Source organism: Podarcis melisellensis (genome assembly GCF_964234715.1).
Source record: "Podarcis melisellensis genome assembly, chromosome: 6".
Classification (NCBI taxonomy): domain Eukaryota; kingdom Metazoa; phylum Chordata; class Lepidosauria; order Squamata; family Lacertidae; genus Podarcis; species Podarcis melisellensis.
Window position 1 is genome coordinate 14,341,196 of NC_138538.1, and position 19,585 is coordinate 14,360,780.

Consider the following 19,585-nt stretch of genomic DNA (forward strand, 5'->3'; position numbering starts at 1 on the left):
AGAGAAACTGGCTTATAAGTCTGCTGACTTTTGAGATGGCATGGAGTGTGCAGCTGATGTGTTTTGGGCAATTTTTGTTTGTGGCATATCTAGTTTTAAGTGTTCAGTTTTCTTTTGCCTGGCTACGGAATAACTGTACCAAAACTGAACTGACTGGGTCTTCTTGGAGCCAGGTTGTAACATGGTTAGTATGAACCACCACCACCCACCCCAGTCTTGATTTGCAACCTGCTCTTATTTTTAAGCTCCATTTCAGTTTTAGTCCATGTTTTAAATGAATGAGCAAATGGGCAAAGATTCGCACACCTGTTTTTGGGTTGAGAGAGATGGATGCTCCATCTCTCTCTTACTTTTGGACTGTTCTGCTCACTCATGGGACTTCTTGGCTGGTGTTTGTATCTCTTTTGCTTTAAGCAGTTGCCTAGGCGTTGACAAATGCCAAATCCACCATTAGAACCATAGGTTGCTTCCTTGTGCCAAGTCCAGACACTGATCCACGTAGCTCATTTCCATCTTGCAGTAACTGGCAGTGGCTCATCGGAGTTTTGCACAGGGTTGTTCCCCAGCCGTGCCTAGAGAAGGCAGAGATCGAACCTGAGACTTTGTGTGTGCAAAAGCATTTGCTCTGCCACGGAGCTATGGCCCTGCCGCAAATGTTAGCGGCACCTGCACTTCTCTTCTTGCTTTGCGACACAGCATCACTTAGTACCTTTTTCTTGATTTGGTGACTTTTCCTCCCAGGATCTCAAAATAAGCATTTTTTTTCCTCCTTCTTGTCTCCTTTTTCCTGTAGCGGAGTTGGAGTTTGTACAGATAATCATAATCGTGGTGGTGATGATGGTCATGGTGGTCGTCATCACGTGTCTGCTGAATCACTACAAACTCTCTGCACGGTCCTTCATCAATCGGCACAGTCAAGGACGGAGGAGAGAGGAGAACCTATCATCAGTAAGTAGCCCGTGTCTGCCTCCCCGAACTCTTTCCTCCTTCTCTGCCTGGTTCATGTTGCTTGCTGTGTCACCAGCTGACCCTGAGTGCTTTCGGAACAGCCACGGTGGGAGGACTTCGACCTGGTTTTTATATCCCTCCCAATCTCACTTGGAGCGGTCCATATATAAATATACGTGGGCTGATAGTCTTGCAAACTTTTCTAATGTCCACCAGCGTGGCCAGTCTATCTGGCAATGGTGTCATGTGCAGCAGGGACCTGTGATACTCCTAGAAATTTTTAGGGCCCATGGGCTTGTCTGTGGCCTAAGATCAGGCCTGTGGCCCTCCCCAGTTCTCCCATGATGCTTTGTTGTCTGTTCCCCAGCTTAGTAGAGTAGAGGCAAAACTGTACTATACTGTACACTAGGGAAGTTGCAGCACTTCCCCCTACCCCACTCCTGTATAATAATAATAATAATAATAATAATAATAATAATTTTATCCCACTGTTCTATAGGAAAGCCCCCCAAGTTAGATAGGTAACAAAATCCAAAGCAACAATGCATTAAGATAACAGCTGAAAATCATACTCCGCAGTATAATTCTTTTTAAAACGATAAATATACAGATAGCAGCAGCACATAAGGTCAGCGGTTCCCAAATGTTTTCTGCCACAGACTGGTTGAACATTGCTGAGGGTTTTGGCCGTCTGCTTAATGATTTTTCGACCTGTGGTAGCAATTGCAAGTCTACGGAATTCAAACTGCAATAGGAGACTATATGGCGGACATAAGAAACAAAAGAAGCCATAAAAATACAATTAAAAACCAATATGAATATTCAGAGCAATGGATGTGTCATCTCAAGAGGCTCCCCACCCCTGCTCTGGGCAAACCTGGTGCTGAAATATGCCTGCAAAGCTGTGCATTCCTGGCTAAGGCAATATTTTGTTACTTTACAGCAGGCTAGACTAGGTGAAACCACCTAGTCTAGCCTGTGCAATGGGTCGGAGGTGGTGCTGTGGTCTAAACCACTGAGCCTCTTGGGCTTGCCAATCGGAAGGTCATTGGTTTGAATCCCCGTGACGGGCTGAGCTCCCGTTGCTCTGTCCCAGCTTCTGCTAACCTAGCAGTTTCAAAGCACACCAGTGCAAATAGATAAATAAGTACCACTGTGGCGGGAAGGTAAACGATGTTTCCATGTGCTCTGGTTTCTCTCATGGTGTCCCAGAAAGCTGTCTCTGGACAAACGCCGACTCCCTCTGCCTGAAAGTGAGATGAGTGCCACAACCCCATAGTCGCCTTTGACAGGACTTAACCGTCCAGGGGTCCTTTACCTTTTACCTGACCTTGCTGCAAACGGAGGCTGTAGACTGGGGCGATACTGTGGCCTGCTGCATTCCAAACAGCAAACAGGGATTACCATTTTTTGAAAGCTCACCGACAATTACTCTGCAAGATCAAACCAAGCACACCAGGGAACAAAAATACTAGTCTACTCCGCACCCAGCTGTGTGGGAAAGCTTCCCCCTGACACACACATGGTTTTTCAGCATACGCAGATCTAGCCACAGAATATGAAACTGAAGGAGCTTATTTGTCATGTGTCACTCCAAAGTGCAAAATCTGAAAGTAATGAAGGAGTTGTGACTTGGTTTCAGTCTCTCTCCGTTAAATAAAGGCAGTGCCTTCTTATGTTGGGTGCAGTCCTATAAGGGGCAGCAAAGCTCCCCCTAGTGGGTAAAACCAAGAGCACATATGGCTTTGCAGCTCACATTATTTTATTTAGGTGGAAGTATATAAACCTAATGGGACGCGGGTGGTGCTGTGGGTTAAACCACAGAGCCTAGGACTTGCTGATCAGAAGGTCGGCGGTTCAAATCCCCATGACGGAGTGAGCTTCCGTTACTCGGTCCCTGCTCCTGCCAACCTAGCAGTTCGAAAGCCCATCAGAGTGCAAGTAGATAAATAGGTACCGCTCCAGCAGGAAGGTAAATGGTGTTTCCATGTGCTGCTCTGGTTTGCCAGAAGCGACTTAGTCATGCTGGCCACATGACCCGGAAGCTGTACGCCAGCTCCCTCGGCCAATAAAGCGAGATGAGCGCTGCAACCCCAGAGTCGGTCACAACTGGACCTAATGGTCAGGGGTCCCTTTACCTTTATATAAACCTAAAGTGTGAAGGAGCTGTGAAGTGTGAATGCACCACTCAGACACGCTTGTCAGGGAGACATGACCAGCTGCAACTCCCTCCCGAGCATATGTTTGCCTCTGTGTAATGTGTGATGTGCCCCTCCGAACAAATGTTTCAGCAGGGAGCTGTGTCCCTCTAGCTGTTATTGGACTCCAAGTCCTATCAGCTCCTGTTGGCATGGCCAGTAAGTTTGCGATGATGGGAGTTGTAGTCCAGTAGCATCTAGAGGTCCAAAGGTTAGCTGCTGCTGCCGTATTGCATTTAGGAGCCTCACATCCTTATCTCTTCTCAAGTGTGGGGTGTTTAACAATGAAAATGAGCATGGCATCCAGATGGACTACCAGGGTCTTAGGAATCTAGCACCATAGCTGACTGGGAAGTGGAGCAGCAGGGCCGGCCCTCCCATTAGTCAAGAGAGGTAGATGCTGAGGGACAGGGCTGTGTGTGGCACCCACTGAGTTTATCCTGGTATTCTCAGCTGCCTTGTTGCCATTGCTGAAGAAATCTTCACCTTAAAGTTGGCTTGCCTTTTGTACATGGAAGGTGGAGGAGACCGCCTTGCATTGCAGCAGCGTATCTTAGGCTGGTCCTGGGGGCGATGGCAGCTGAGATCTGCAACCAGTAGCAGGGGCACAAATGCCCTGGATGGATGATTTTAGGCAGCCTTCAAATATCGTCTGCAGGGCACCATGTTGGCTAAAGAAAGAAAACGAGGCAACCAGTAGCTTTGAGCACCGATGGGCCTAGGAGGGCCAATTTTTTTCCCAGCCCCCAATCTTGATTTCTGGGCGTAATTTTATTTGATAGACGAGACTAAAAATCCATTAATAAATGAAGAGGCATTCTCTTGAACTTTTGCTTTTCAGCTGTGAAGAGTTTAAGGCTGGCTGTGGACATTTTAATCTGGATCCGTTTGTCCAGAATAAAAACAATGTAAGGTTGTTGTATGCAGTAGAAGGCATATAATTATCTTAAGAGTGATGGGAGTAGATGCTTCAAAGCATCGGCTTTGGGGCTGCAGGACAGCTTGCCTCCATCCACCTTTCCCCGCAGTAGTGTTCAGACATCAGCCTGAAGACTTTGGAGCGGCAGATGGCATAATGCAATGACATTGCCCACTGCTAAATTAAATATAAACCAGTGAGCATAAGGTGATGATACACTCACCACTTAGTAAATATGCCCTATGGGATGATGAAAAAATAAGCATTTGTATGTCTCGGAGTGATTCGCTCCTCTGCCCAGTGTTGTAAACTGTTATCAAGCAGACCTCCAAGCCAAGTGGAATCCCATGTGTGCAGCGCTGCCCTTGCGCATAGCACACAGATGCTGCTCTAACGCATTTGTCCTCAACTGGTGGTTTGGGATCTGCTGCTGGGACACAGCCTGACCTAAGGTGGGTCACCACAGCAGCTCAACCACCATACAAATATAGGGTAAATAAATAAATTTGTGGGTTCCCGCAACAGCATATGCGGATGAAATCTGTTTGCAAAGATTAAGGACGACTGCTCCAAGCGGTTGTTTGCGGCGATTCCTTGCCCCCTTCTGAGCATCGGGTCTCATCCTCCCATCTTGTATGAAAATTAAGTGTTGCCATTCGGGATCAGTTGCCAACCCTGGTGCAAGCCCAAAGTCCAGGGCTTGTGGCCACTTCTTAGGGCAAGCTAATCCTTGAGCATTAAAAGATGCAACCATAAAACCACAGTTGTTAGCATCGGTTTATCTCGAGAGACAACAAAGTGCACCTCCCGGGGGACAAGTCAAATGCGCCTGCCGTGGTTGCAAAGACCAGTAACTTGCTCCTCCCTCGTTCCTTTTGCTGTGTTAGCAGCACCAAAGTGACCTCTCTGGGGGCACAAGCCTGGACAGTGTGTATGGAGGTCCTGGGCTGCTCAGACAAGACTCCTCTCTTGCCCTCGTTGATGTGATCCAATGGAAAGCAGAGCAAGACGTCTGGCACCAGCTTGGCTGCAGGAATTGTTGGAAGAAGGCGTACAAGGCGCCATCCAAGCGTCTTAGGGGCTGCACTCCAGATTAGTGTAGTGTCTGCTCATTAACCTTTTCTTCTCCCGAAGATGTCCTGCAGTTACTACTACTATATAAGAGTGGGGAACCTCTGGCCTCCAAAATGTTGCTAGCCTCAGCTCCCATCTAACCCAAACACCCCAGCCAGGGACTGTAGTCAACAGGTCCCCCATCTCCGACCTAACCATTCTATGCAAATTACATGGAGTGTGGCTAATTACTCAGAAACAAGCCCCCACTGGCTTCAGCAGAATTTGCTCTCAAGTAAGGGTGCAATTAGGGATGTGGGTGGCACTGTGGGTTAAACCACAGAGCCTAGGGCTTGCTGATCAGAAGGTCGGCGGTTCTAATCCCCATGACGGGGTGAGCTCCCGTTGCTCGGTCCCTGCTCCTGCCAACCTAGCAGTCCGAAAGCACGTCAAAGTGCTAGTAGATAAATAGGTACCACTCTGGCAGGAAGGTAAACGGCGTTTCCGTGCACTGCTCTGGTTCTCCAGAAGCAGCTTAGTCATGCTGGCCACATGACCCGGAAGCTGTACGCCGGCTCCCTTGGCCAGTAAAGCGAGATGAGCGCCGCAACCCCAGAGTCAGCCGTGACTGAACCTAATGGTCAGGGGTCCCTTTACCTTTAAGGGTGCAATAGACCTGCAACTTTAGAGACCAAGTGAGGAACCAGGAAGTCCCCATTTCATCTCTTATCTCTGCCATGGAACTCACTGTGGAGATAACAGCACTACCCTGTCTTTGGAAGCCCTGCTGGAAGTGCATATTAAGTGCTTTGTAAAGCCTTTTCTTAATTCCAAATTTCCTTATGCAACCGCTGCCCCTGGCAAGGGAAGTTGCAATCTAGGTGGGTTGAGGTTTGCACCGTCTTTTTTTTTTTTTAACTGGGAAATCTCACCACAAGGTTTTTTTAAAAATGTGGATCTATAATTCTGCCATGGTTGTCTGTTCTTTAAATGAAACCTTATCAAGGAAGCGAGCGAGAGAGAAAGAACACAACAGAATAACATTTCCCTGGAAGCTTAACAATGCCCTTTTGAATTTATCTCTGTTGCTACCATCTGGAGATGCATTTATACGTGTGCCTCTAATTTTCCTTTCGTGTGGTTTTTGTGCTTTCTGAATTAAAAGTAGATCGTAAGATCCAGGGGTACTTGACAAGTTCCCTAACTACACACAGCAGCCTCCTGAAATATGGCCGGTTTATTAGTTACATCACCCAAACGGTGCAAGTCAAATAATATTCCATATGAAACCAGCATTGGTTATCTTTCACTCCAGAGTAGCCTCGTATCTTATGTGTGACATTTTTGAGACAAGATTTCCTATGAAAACAGAAGGAAGGGGGAAGCATCTGGAGCAACATCTCATTTCCCTGTAAATCACTTCTGGCCTCCTCTTCTGGTTGCAGCATGCCTTGTCTGCAGAGCTGAACGATGGGGGTGGAGACACTCCTTCAGATCATACATGTGCAGCTCTTCGAAACTGTTAGGCTCTTTGGAAGTTGCCGTTGTTACTAGCAGTCATTAATAAGTTTGAGCAGGGTGGGGGAGCAGCATTGCTCAGTAGGAATTATCCAACCTTTTCCTATTCTTTCCCATTTTAGGAAGGAAGCTTGTGGCCTTCAGAAAGCACAGTGTCGGGAAATGGAGTAACAGAGGTAAGTAGCATGGTGTCAGGGCTGGAGTCAGAGGCAAGTCAGCACAGTTGCCAGTGAAGTTTACTCTTTATGCAAGGAAATTGCGTACAGTGGTACCTCGGGTTAAGAACTTAATCCGTTCCGGAGGTCCGTTTTTAACCTGAAGCACCACTTTAGCTAATGGGGCCTCCTGCTGCCGCCGCGCCGCCAGCCCACGATTTCTGTTCTCATCCTGAAGCAAAGTTCTTAACCCGAGGTACTATATCTGGGTTAGCAGAGTCTGTAACCTGAAGTGTATGTAACCCGAGGTACCACTGTATAGCTAGCTCAGCAACCCTTCACAATTCCCAACACCACTTTCTTGCAGTTGCCAAAACTGAAGGTCCCCCCCTTCTACCCTGTCTAAGGCTCCACATTTCCCAGATGTTTCCCAAGCAGCCTCAAACTGGGTCTGTGCACCTCTGGTCTCTGTTCTGCCCTTCTTGTTCCCCATGATGTTCTTTGAGACCAGTAGGAGAGGGATTCCTTGGGTTCTGCAGCAGCCTCTTTATCTGTCTCCTCTGCTTCAGCCTCTGAGTCTGAACTGCTGCCTGTCACCGGCTCTCCCTGCTCACTAAACCCTGTTGCCCCTTCAGTACCCAACCCCTCCTCCCAATCTTCTCCCTCTGATCTCTCCTCATTGTCCTACCACCAACCACCTGGCTCTGAGCTTTCCCCCTCTGGGGCTTCCCGTGGGGCTTCCCACTACTCCTCTTCACCCAGCCTGTGCCCCGACACACAGTCGAAACTTAGCAGAGGCCAGATTTCGTGGGCTCGCACACGGAACGCGCCGCTTACGCCCGTCTCCCTTCTTGTCTCCAGCAGCAAGTCTACACGCCGAGGCCTACGGACCGGCTTGCCGTCCCGTCCTTCTTGCAAAGGGACCGCTTCAACAGATTCCAGCCGACGTACCCTTACATGCAGCACGAGATCGACCTGCCGCCCACCATCTCTCTGTCGGACGGGGAGGAGCCCCCGCCTTACCAGGGGCCGTGCACACTGCAGCTCCGAGACCCGGAGCAGCAAATGGAACTCAACAGGGAGTCTGTCCGGGCGCCTCCCAACCGAACCATCTTTGACAGCGACCTGATAGACAGCTCGGTTTACGGGGGGCCCCGGCCCCCCAGCAGCAACTCTGGCATCAGCGCCACCTGCTACGGGAGCAGCGGCCGAATGGAAGGGCCGCCCCCCACGTACAGCGAGGTGATCGGTCACTTCCCCGGCTCGACCTTTTACCAGCACCAACAGAACAGCGGCGGGGTGCCCGCCATACTGGAGGGGGGCAGGCTCCACCCTTCGTCGCAGTTCGGCAGCCTTGAGAGCACAACCGTGTGGAACAAAGAGAAAGAGAAGCAGAAAGGGCATCCCTTTTAAAAAAAGAGCGAGAGAAAGAGAATGATATTAAACACTCTGCACTTGTTAACCGGGGTGGGGTGGGGGGTCGGGGGGGAAGATATCGAGAGGCGGAGGCGCTGTGTATGAAACGCAACGCCCGTCTCCGTATAAATATTTACATGTTTATGTTTGGTCTCAATGCACAAGCCAACCAAGCTTGCAAAACATTTCTTTGTTGAGTTCTGTCTAGAAAGGTTGTTTTTTTTGGGGGGGGGATTATGTGTTCTGTTTTGTTTTTTTTAAGAGAAAAATACCCAATCCTTTTTCTCTGCCCCCCCGCACCCCACCTGCCACCTTTTGCGCCTCCCCCGGCCCCCCTTTTTGTTTCTAGTTGAGCTGCGTGTGTCGGCGCTACAATATTTTTGTTGTTGTTGTTTATTTCACTTAACTTTAAAAGACAAAAATATTTGCACAAAAACATTTGTTTAAAGATCTGCAATATATATATATATATATAAATATAAATATATATTAAAAAAAATAAGAGATACTGTATGTGTGTTGGGGAAGCAGGTATTTTTATATTAGAAGAGACTATTGATGAGGGGGGAAAGAAGAAGAAAAGTTTTTGTTGTGTTTTTTTCTGAACTAGAATTTTAAAAAAAATGGCAATTTTTGTGAGGCAACTCAAAAGAGCATGTATTACATTGTAAAAAAAAGCGAAACAAAAAAACAAACAAAAAAAGCAGGGGTTTAGAGTTATTTATATAAATGTTGAAATTTTGCACTATTTTTTAATATAAATGTGTCAGTGCTTGTGTTGGTCTAAAGCCTCTTATCACATCTACCACAAAACTGTTAAGGGAAACATGTTTATAACAAGGGCAATTCTGTATGCTTCTACTCAGAAGTAAGCTCCACTGAGTTGAATGGGACTTACTCCCAGGTAAATGTGTATAGGGTTGCAGCAGAAGTAAGGACTAAAAAAGAGAAATTGAGGGAGGGAATGCCTGTAAAACTAAAGCCACAGACCAGTAAGGAACATCATGTGAAGACTGCATCTTGTACATTTTCCTACTTTCCTATTTTTGCTCTCCATAGTCACTCGACCATGTCTCAAACCTGATCATCACATCTATGACACCTGACTACAGGTGTCCTCAAGATACCTGACTGCAGAATGTACATGGAACTGTATCTGTTCTGAAGGGTGTTTAATGCATGTGTATAAACTACCCTCTTTTCTTTTCTGGTATGGTATGATTTCGACTTAAAGATGAAAGAGGTCATTTATATATTTGTGCATACACCTTTTTAAAATTGGACACAGTTTCCCTTCTTTTTGCACTCAGGTGTCTGTTCCCAGGGATGTTAAGTCAGCGCAAGATTCCACTCTTGTACATTCCCTTGGAAATAAAGACCTTTTTAAAGAAAAAAAATCAACAAATAAAATATTGACTGTGCATTTGTTTGGCCATTTATGGTTATTGGAAGCATGGCAAAAAATATATATTTTAAAAAGCAAAGTTTGGAGCTTGCCCTGACAAAGCGTTAGCCCTGCATGATTGTTGCCCTGGTACAAGATTTGTCTGCCTCTCATTGATATGGAGATAGCTATGCATATTGTACAGACCCTGCCGGCAAAATGCAGAACTATGGCTGAAATTTAAATGGGAAGAGCACAGACATCATGTTCTTTAAACAGAGTTTTGCAAAGCCAAAACCTTGAGAGAGCAATTTAAACGGCCCCTTCTGCTGCTACCGTCTCACTAACTTCAGGATGACTATAAAAGCATGTGGCCGTTAAAATGCCTTCTTTTTAATGATCAGGTGATGATTTCTAATTGTTGGGGTTATTTCCCCCACCCCCCAAACCAATCTGGCTCTCTTTTGTCAGTTAAGGCAATAAAAGCAGGGAGATCACACAAACCTGCGTTATGGATGTTTCTGTAGAAACCTGGTTTGGGACAGCTCCATTTTCCATAAAGTTTTTGAACTTAAACTCTTAAAAGAAGGTTGACCAGATGGGGAAGGATAAGGTCCCTGTGCACTTAATACTTGTGTAAATGAAGAGGAGGGCCAAACAGGTGCAGTTTGCTCTGTCGGGGCAAGAATATGGGTCCATTGACATCTCTTGTGTTTACACAAGTATTAACATTGCAAGAGTCTTGTCTTCCTTTGCTCCCAGTTTTTGGGGCCTGCAGAACTACCCACTCGCCCCAAGCCAAATGCCACTCCCCAGCTATGTGGTGAGCCAAGCATATAAAACCTCTCAGCTGGTTTCCTCAACCATGGGTAGGCAAACAAAGGCCCGGGGGCCGGATCCGGCCCATTCACCTTCTAAATCCAGTCTGCGGACGGTTCCCGGAATCAGCGTGTTTTTACATGAGTAGAATGTGTGCTTTTATTTAAAAGGCATCTCTGAGTTATTTGTGGAATTCGTTCACCCCCCCCCCAAAAAAAAAATATATATATATATATAGTCGAGCCCCCCCACAAGGTCTGAGGGACAGTGGACTGGCCCTCTGCTGGAAAAGTTTGCTGACCCCTGGTCTTGGGATTCAATCCATCCTGCAGACTGAAAGATGAGGGCAACCATTTTGGCAGGCCTTGCTCAGCTTCCTCTGGTCATTAACTGTGTTTTATTTATTCTAGATAAATTGGTTCTGATTTGGGGCAGGGCTGGGAGTGGGTCGTGGGCAAATGTAGATGGAAGCATGTTGACTCCTGTGATGTATTAAAGGCTAAAGAGTTGTGCTTAATGCTTGAGAAGCAAAACCTTTACCTCTTCCGAAAGTTGGCCTTCGCTCAAAACCTAACCATTACAACATCCTTTTGTGCCGAGGTTCTGCTCGCTAATCCTCCTTCGAAACAGCTCATGTCATCGTTATCTTTTCTTTTCGAGTGTTGTCTCGTTCTCTTGTTTCATAAAGCATTTTGTCTTACAACGCTATTGTTTACATTTTTTTATATTGTATATAAAAAAAAGACCTGATCAGTTGCTTTAACCTTCATGGTGAATTTGTACGTTGACTGTGCGAGAGAGTGAGAGTGAGAGACGTAAATTATGGAGAGAAAGAGGAAGGAATAGATGCATGTCTAAGGGAACGGAACGCTTTTTTCCTATCTTGTGCGTAGATTTTAATCTGTTGCTGCAAAGGTTGCCAACTCTACGGAAACAAACCAGCCTGGCCTGTTCTTCTGTCTTTAACAGTAGCACGATGGTGAGAAATTAGCAAGTGGAGCTTTCCTCCCCGCCCCCAAACTCTACGGGAACACAAACATGATCGCCTGCTGGTGTGTGCATGTCATGCCTGCACAGACCATGGAGGACAGGTTTAGCAGTGGCTATTAGGCACGACACGCAGTACGCTACTAAATACCAGTTGATAGGAATCCCCTGCTTGTGGGATTCTTGGAGGCATCTAATTTGGTCACTTTGGGAAGCTGGACGAGGTGGAACAGGTTCTGCTCTTTTGGTCTCGTGTTCTTAGCTGCTGATAAAGGCACAGCTGCAATGGCCAGTTGAAAAGTTGGCAACCTTCACACCTACACAGTTCCACCAAGCTGGGGGGATGCAAGAGCTCCATGTTGGAGCAATAGGGAATGGTTAGAAGAGGGAACTGTACCAAGTGACCATTTTTTTTATTTTATTTTTTACAAGGAGGTGTAATTTTGCTTTCTGCCAGATGCTAACTAGTAAGGTAACATAAATGAAAGATATAAAGGCAATAACCCTTGTTTTTATGCGACTTTTCTATTACTTGAAGAAGAAGAAAAAAGAAGGGGGGGAGGAAACAGCAATCCTGCAGCCAACCAGAGAACAGTTTTTAAAGTTCTGACCATTTGCAACACTATTTATATATATTTTAAAAAGGACAATAGAGACAACTAAGAGATGAACTTGAAGTTTTCACCATTTTTAAGGAATTTTTGTGCTTTTTTTTTGTTTTTGCCTAGCGATAGGTTCCTGGACCTTTATTATTATTATTATTATTATTATTATTATTATTATTATTATTTACAGCATCGTAACCTGCCTTTCCCACCCATAGCTCCTTGACGATAGCTTTACGACACCTGCGATTTACCTTTTTTTTTAAAGTGAACTAAAAGGAATAAATATCGCTTCCTACGAAAGGTACAAAGTATATGAATTTATAGAAGTTCTTTTTTAAAAAAGAAAAAAAGTATCTTTCCTTTATGTAACATGTCTATTTAGTGCCTTATTAAAAAGAAACAGTAAACCTCCCTTTCTGAAGAAATAAATTAGAAAAGGGGGGGGAGGAATCCAATCATTGCTAGTGATAGGAAACTTCCAGGGTTTGGTCACTTTTCCCTTTTTTAGATCCCTGGTTTCCCTAGTTACTTGTTTTTTTCTGAAAGAGTGGGGGTACCACTTCTTTGAACTTGTACCCGTGACGCCCCCTCTAGACCCAGTCTGATGTGCCTAGCTGCTTAAGGTGCTCCCTTCCTGTCGTCTTCTGCCGCCTCTTTTCTTGGGACTGTTTGTGAGGTAACTTGAAATACATTGTATGCACATATCCTACTCCAGTAGGTATTAAAACTGTGGTGGATATTGCAAACCGAGAATACCAACCAAAAGACGAAACCGAAATATATATATATATATCTGCCGCCCTCTTGAGCCAAAACGAGTGACTAGTAACGTTCTCTGTCTTTTTAATTGTTTGTTGGTTGTCATTATTTTTTCTTCTCCGTTCTATGGTCTTAACTAGTGTGTTTGCTACAGAAAGAAAGAAAAAGAGAGAGAGATAACAAAACAAAAACAAAAAAACACTTACCTCAATAGCTTTTGGGTGAATGTGCATCACATATCTGAAAACTCTTTGCTGTCGTTGCGAAATCATCACCGGGGTTGGTGGTTGTTAAATGTCCTCCGAGTGCCTTGTATAAATTGGGAGGAGTCTGCTATCGGAGGGGGTGTGATGGTGGGTAGGGGGTCAGGAGGCCCACTGTTGACCCCCACCTTCAGCTGCTTGGCTCTTGCTGCTGTTACTCCTTGCCGTGTAACTGTCCTACACCTGACCATTTCCATGTAGGAGCAGTAGGGACGCGTTGCAGCTGCTCCACTAGCCTTGCCCCTCTCCCTCCGAGCGGCCGGGTGGTCCGGTCCCAAAGGAAGAAGACAAACAGGGTCAGCAGTGACATTGGTGAGGAGGAGACCCCTGTTGGGGGAGGCCCACTGCCCCCATTCCTCTGTTCCGCCCCACCAAAACAAACCAACAAAAACGCTAGAGCTGGCACTGGGCTGCCAACTTTGTTCCTGGCATTGCTCCTCTGCTTTTAACAAAAGGCTGGCTTGCATCCACAAACGGGGAGGCTTTCCCACAATGCTCCACCCTCTTCCCTGCCTTTCTTAACTCACAACATAACACTTCTGTTGTCCACTCCCATCCCTCTTTCCACCAGAGTCTCTGCCTGACCAAAATAGCCGTCTGTGTGTGTGTGTGTTTAATGCCATCATCCTTCTTAAGCTTTGCTAATCAACTTGTTGAATGGCCAGTTGTAGTTATCAAAGATAGTATTGGTCTAAGCAGGAGCCACTGGGAGAACTCCCTTATCCCAAGCCTCCAGGCATTCAGATACATAGCGGACATCAATGATGTTGACAACTCATCAACTTTGATCTAATGTTGCCACCTTTTACTTACCAGGGCTCCTGTGCCTTTTCAGCCTGGGTGGAAGGCAGAAAGACCCGCAAGCAAACGTTTTTCCCCTGATAGCACTTCCATCCCAGGAGAAAGGTGTGCTTGTTGAGCTTCTGCCAGACAACCTTAAGTGAATTGTGCCAATAGGAACTCCGATGCTAACCTGGACTGTTCAAGGAGTCATTCTGCCGTTGGGGTTTCTCAGGTAGCTTGTTCACACTTGCTTAAGTGTTTGCAGTGAGAAATATGCCGTCCCCCTTATAATAATTACCCCCCAGTAATAGTTTTGCAATCAGATCTGCAACATGTGTACGCTGTCACAATGGCTGTTTAAACGAGCCAAGTTCTTAGATGGTTTCTGGATGGCAAACCTGGCTTTACCATTTGCCAGCTTTACAGAAATTCTGCTAGGAATCTTGCTAGCATTGATGACACACTTGTGCACAGCGGATTGTATGTAGTCAGTATTAATCATAATTCTATTCTTGCCCCCATAACTCAAAGGGAGACCTGTGGGCCTTCATAAAAACAGAGTGACGGACCTTCATTGATAAAAAAATAGATGGAAGGACAGACCTTCATTGATGAAAGCTACGTTTTTGCACCTGACTAAATGAGTGAAGATACAAGCCCCAGAAAAGACCTTAAAAAAACCCAAAAATTATGGGAAGAAAACAAGGCAACACTTATAGTTGACAAACTCCTTTCTAACTGCTAGAAGTGTGAAGAGCCAGTAGATCTGGAGGGGTTTTTTTGTGCTGTACTTTTACAGTAGAACAAAGAGAATTCTTAAAAACCAGTTCCACCAAAATATTATGTACTGAGGTATGAATTCGTATTTGAAAATAATAATGGCAGGTTACAAGTGGTTCTTAGGTAATCCAGTTTCTTTTTCATGATTCTTGCTTTCAATTCTTGTAAGTGTTGGGTTTAGAAATCTGATCCACAATTCACTTAAGACTAAGGATGGTCATAGGTAAGAATAATAAAAAAAAATCAATATTGTTCTGAGAACATTGTTCTTTCTTTTTAGTACATCTGAATCTCTCTTCAAAATTGCACTAAATGCTATGTTTAACGGAAAGGGGGGAAAAAACCACCCTTTTTTCTCTCTTGAATTAAAGAAGCCAGAATTGTAGCATAAACATACTAGCCAAGAACAGACTTAATTTGTATTCTCTTGTATGATCTGTGTGGCACTCAGATATATATATAGACCTAAACTTCTCCCGTGTACTACACAAAACAAAAGGGGTTGGAGAGGAAAAAACAAAAATTTCCATAAACTGCTTTTTTCAATTTTTTGCTGTAATATAGAAGCTCATGAAGGACTACATTAAAAGTCCTAATTTGCCTGCCTTATAGTCACATTTCATTGTATTTTAATATTTTCTTCAATTTCCAGTTGGATTGCTTTTGGCTTTGGAGTTTGTTATAGGCAGTCCTGTATCCTGAATTTTTTTTTCTTCAGATAAAAAAAAACTTATGTAAACTATAGACAGCACATGCAATGCAGTACTTATCTATATTTTGCTGTTTTAGTATGAATATGTACTCTGATGCCAATTTCCACAACTCCGTTGTAAAATGCTTCTTGTGTAACAGTAACCGATGGTGGCAATGATATGTCATTCTATTCTTTAAAAGCTGCAATACTTAAAACAATAAATTTTACAATACTTTGGATTGCTTGTTTTCACCTTCTTGCTTTGTTTAACACGAATATATTATGTCTTGGAAACGCAGCACTCAGATTTTGAAAAAGGAAGGGGAAAACCCTCTATTTGGGTCTTGGCATTCATTTTTTAAAAAAGCGAAGCCTTCTCAAAAATTTATGACAAAGTGTGTGGGTTTTTCTTCTTCAAGTAAATGAATCTCATTCCTGGAATATTTGTGTGTGTGTGTGTGTGTGTGTGTGTGTGTGTGTGTGTGTGTGTGCTTTTGCACACACATGCAGATGAAGTATTTATTTTCTTTTGAACAAAAGAAATATTCCTGATTTGCGTTATTGCACCAAATGTATACATGTCACAACCCTGCCTCAAATAACGGTTTCAGATTGACTGAAGTCCTAAGCACAGGTCACCTGAGACTTTCTTTTCCTCTCTGAAGCTGTGGTCGAATTGCATTGATCACATTAAAGTTATGATTGAAAAACTCAACTGTTTGCAGGGTTTTCTTGAAATGTCTTTTTGGATTTTCTCAGACCACCTGGACATGCCTCCCACTCTGTATGCATACTGTTCACAGTGAGTAGTTCTAGAGTCAGTGCTGAAATACCTAAGACTGGCCTCACAGACCTGCCTTGTGCATCTGCAGTAGGTATGACTGGGCTGGCGGTAACATGAGACAGGGCCATTTTAGTGGTGGCTCCCTTCTTATTAAGCTTAATTTGGTTGCCTTTCTCTTAGGTTTCTTTCTGCAATCTTTCTGGTATGGCCTTAAACTTCTTTCACTGTTAGCGTAATTGTAGCAGATGATGCATAGCTTGAATGTAATTACGATATAGGCTGTTTTTGTACTGCTTTCAAACATGTATAATGTGCTCGTGGTTTTAATGACTGGATTGGTAATGTTTAATTTTATTGCTGTTTTTGAGCCACTGATGGTTGTCACCAATGTTAGTTCTACTCAGGAGTAGAACCATTTAAAATTAATGCGCATGACTTGCTTGGGTACATTAATTTAAGTGGATCTACTCTCAGTTGAACTTGCTTGGATACAGCCGTTAGGAAGTATTTTGGTCCCGAAAAGCAGCATGAAAAATTACTGTACTTGCATTGGGTGAGAGGGCATTGGAGACTTGTGGGAGTACATCCTTTCTGAGAGTAGATCTGTGGCTTGCTGTAGGTCTCCTCTAAATGTAGATCCAATCCATAGTGTCTCTGATTTGTTTACAAGTATATAAGCAGAGCACAGTGCATTCCTCAAGAGCTCCACATTCCCCAAGTGACTCTGTTTTGGCTATTAGCTTTTTAGCTACATCAGTTCAGACTGCAAAACTTTTTCCAAGCTGAGGCTGCATTTAAATAATAATAATAATAATTTAGTTTTATCAGTAGAAATTTACAATCAAACAATTTGTGTAATCATTTTGTGAGATTCTCTGAATCTTGTGACTTCCCCCCTATCCCCTACATGGGTTCTTATTACCATAATTAAGACTACGTATCAATACGTTCTCCACTATTTTCATTTTTCCAAATTATCCATAATCTCCGTTACTTTACAAGTGATTCTTATAGTCCAGCTAAAGTTTTGATTTGCTTACAATGGTCTCCTAAGTAAATTATATATTTTTTTCCTATTCAAAGTCCTTGTATTCTTTGTTCCTGAGTCTCCACGTTTGTTTTGCCATTTCGGCATAGTCCAGCAGTTTGGATTGCCATTCTTCCCTCGTCGGAGTTATTGCTCCTTTCCCTTTTGGGCCTAGTAGCATCCATGCAGCTGTTGTCGCATACATGAAAAGTCTTTTCTGGTCTTTTGGGATCTCAGTACCTGTAATTCCCAATTTTAAAAGCTTCTGGGGTTTTTTTTAGCAAAAGTTATTTTAAACATTTTCAAAAGTTTATTATATACCATTTCCCAAAATGATTTTGTTATTTTACAAGTCCACCACATATGAAAAAAGTACCTTCATTTTCTTTACCTGTAATTCCCAATTTAAAAAGCTTCTGGGTTTTTTTTTAAACAAAAGTTATTTTAAACATTTTTCAAAAGTTTATTATATACCATTTCCCAAAATGATTTTGTTATTTTACATGTCCACCACATGTGAAAAAGTACCTTCCTTTTCTTTACACTTCCAACAAATATTTGAACTATACATTTTAGATAGTTTAGTAGGAGTCAAGTACCACCAATACATCGTTTTCATATCATTTTCTTTCAGCGTACAACATGCTATAAGTTTTAAATCTATTTTCCAGAGCCTCTCCCAATCTCCCATTTGTCTGCATTATGCCATAGGCCTCAGATTCCTCCTTCCATCTTGGTGTGAACGTGGGGCTCAATCTGGCCCCCTCCTTTGGACTAAAACTACAATCCACAGGAAGTACCGGTACGTTGTGTCAAAGCAAGTGTTCTTAACCCACAATTTCCCAATGCATTTCCCCATGAAAAAGTATGAACTTTTGGGGCAGCGGGTTTGTTGCACAAGACCACCAAAGCAACCCTAACTCTAACCCGTATGTGCCCGTATGTGATTGAATTCCACCCCAAAGTAGTGGCAGTCTGGAAGAGACTCCTTGTCTGGAAAACAGGAGAGCCACTGCCAGCCCGTGTAGACAGTGTTGAGATTGATGGACCCCATCGCCTGAAGCAACTTAGCAATACAAATGCCAGCAGTTAAAGCGAAACACTTCCAAACAGTTTCCAATATGAAAGCAATTAAAAGAATATCCTACATGATTTCAAGAGGGTGTACAGATGAAAGAAATAAACGCAAACGAACATTATGGTTGGTTTTCTTCTGCTTCTCGGTTTTTGGTTACCAGCACCATCGCAGCATTATTTTATACGCCGTTTCCCTACCACTTAGGGGGCCCTCAAAGCAGGTTACAATAAGCAAGAAATGCAAGAAATATACAGTGGTACCTCAGGTTAAGAACTTAATTCGTCCTGGAGGTCCATTCTTAACCTGAAACTGTTCTTAACCTGAGGTACCACTTTAGCTAATGGGGCCTCCCGCTGCCGCTGCACGATTTCTGTTCTCATCCTGAAGCAAAGTTCTTAACCCAAGGTACTATATCTGGGTTAGCAGAGTCTGTAACCTGAAGCGTCTGTAACCCGAGGTACCACTGTAAATCAATTTAGTAAAAGCACGATGAAACGGAAAACCAGAGGTTCTACAAATCAAAGAGAGGATTGTTATTAAACTGTATCTGATAAATAATTCAAATTCTGGTTCTGGGGTCCCCAACATGGCACCATGGACACCTCAGTGCTGCCTCTACCCATTTTTGAGCAACCACTGAGAGACCTAAGCTTTCAAACAGCCAGGCACAAAACCCCTGCCTCTGGTTGTTTAAAATAGTAATCAACCGCTGATTACACACGCACACAGTAGACCCTCGGGTTACGTTACTCTCAAGTAACGTAGACTTCAGGTTGCGAAAGCAGCAAACCCAGAAGTATTTTTCTGGGTTTCACCCCACTGCATGTGCAGAAGCGGCACCTCTGGATACCGATTTTTCAGGGTGCGCATGGACCCCCAGAATGAATTAAATTCGTATCCAGAGGGTCCACTGTAAACACACACACACACAATTATTATATACTCAATTTATGCTGCTCCAAATCCCTTAAATAATAACTTCTCAACCCTTGACTCCGATTCCACAGTCTGAACCCCATCAAGAGCTATTTTGAGGAACACAAACCATATCTGGGTGCCTAAAAGACTCTCGTATTTTGAGCCCGAGTGTTTCTCTGGGTCACAGTGACTTAACAGCTGAGTATGTGGGTCAGGCTAACACTGACATTATTTACGGGGCACCCAGCATTTGCTGAGTGTGCCACATGCAACAAGAACACAGAAGAGGTGCAACTGTTCATGCACTCTCCCAACGCACTCAGCATTGGGAGAGGCAAGCGGAGCAACAAAGTGTTGCAGCACAAAGTTTTCCAGGCACCAGCCTATGACTCCATCCTCTCTCACCACCATAGTTTTAAAAAATATTTCCCCTCAACGGTGGTAGTGTCATTCCCTGTTTCCTGATATCTATCCCTTGTAATATCTTTTAAGGA

At 44.1% G+C, this 19,585-nt stretch overlaps 1 protein-coding gene across 6 annotated transcripts in view; it reads left to right on the forward strand.

Moving 5' to 3' along the window:
• Positions 1–9,628, forward strand: part of PMEPA1 (prostate transmembrane protein, androgen induced 1) — a 78,710-nt gene extending 69,082 nt beyond the window's left edge. For 5 of the 6 annotated variants that reach the window (XM_081917224.1, XM_081917221.1, XM_081917220.1 and 2 more), the window contains exons 2-4: positions 794–948; positions 6,759–6,812; positions 7,653–9,628. In XM_081917224.1, the coding sequence (XP_081773350.1) occupies positions 835–948; positions 6,759–6,812; positions 7,653–8,204 (720 nt within the window). In that variant the 5' untranslated portion in view covers positions 794–834 and the 3' untranslated portion in view covers positions 8,205–9,628. The remainder of the gene's footprint in view (positions 1–793; positions 949–6,758; positions 6,813–7,652) is intronic. The other variant, XM_081917222.1, reaches the window with a different exon arrangement.
• The last annotated feature ends 9,957 nt before the right edge of the window (positions 9,629–19,585 follow it).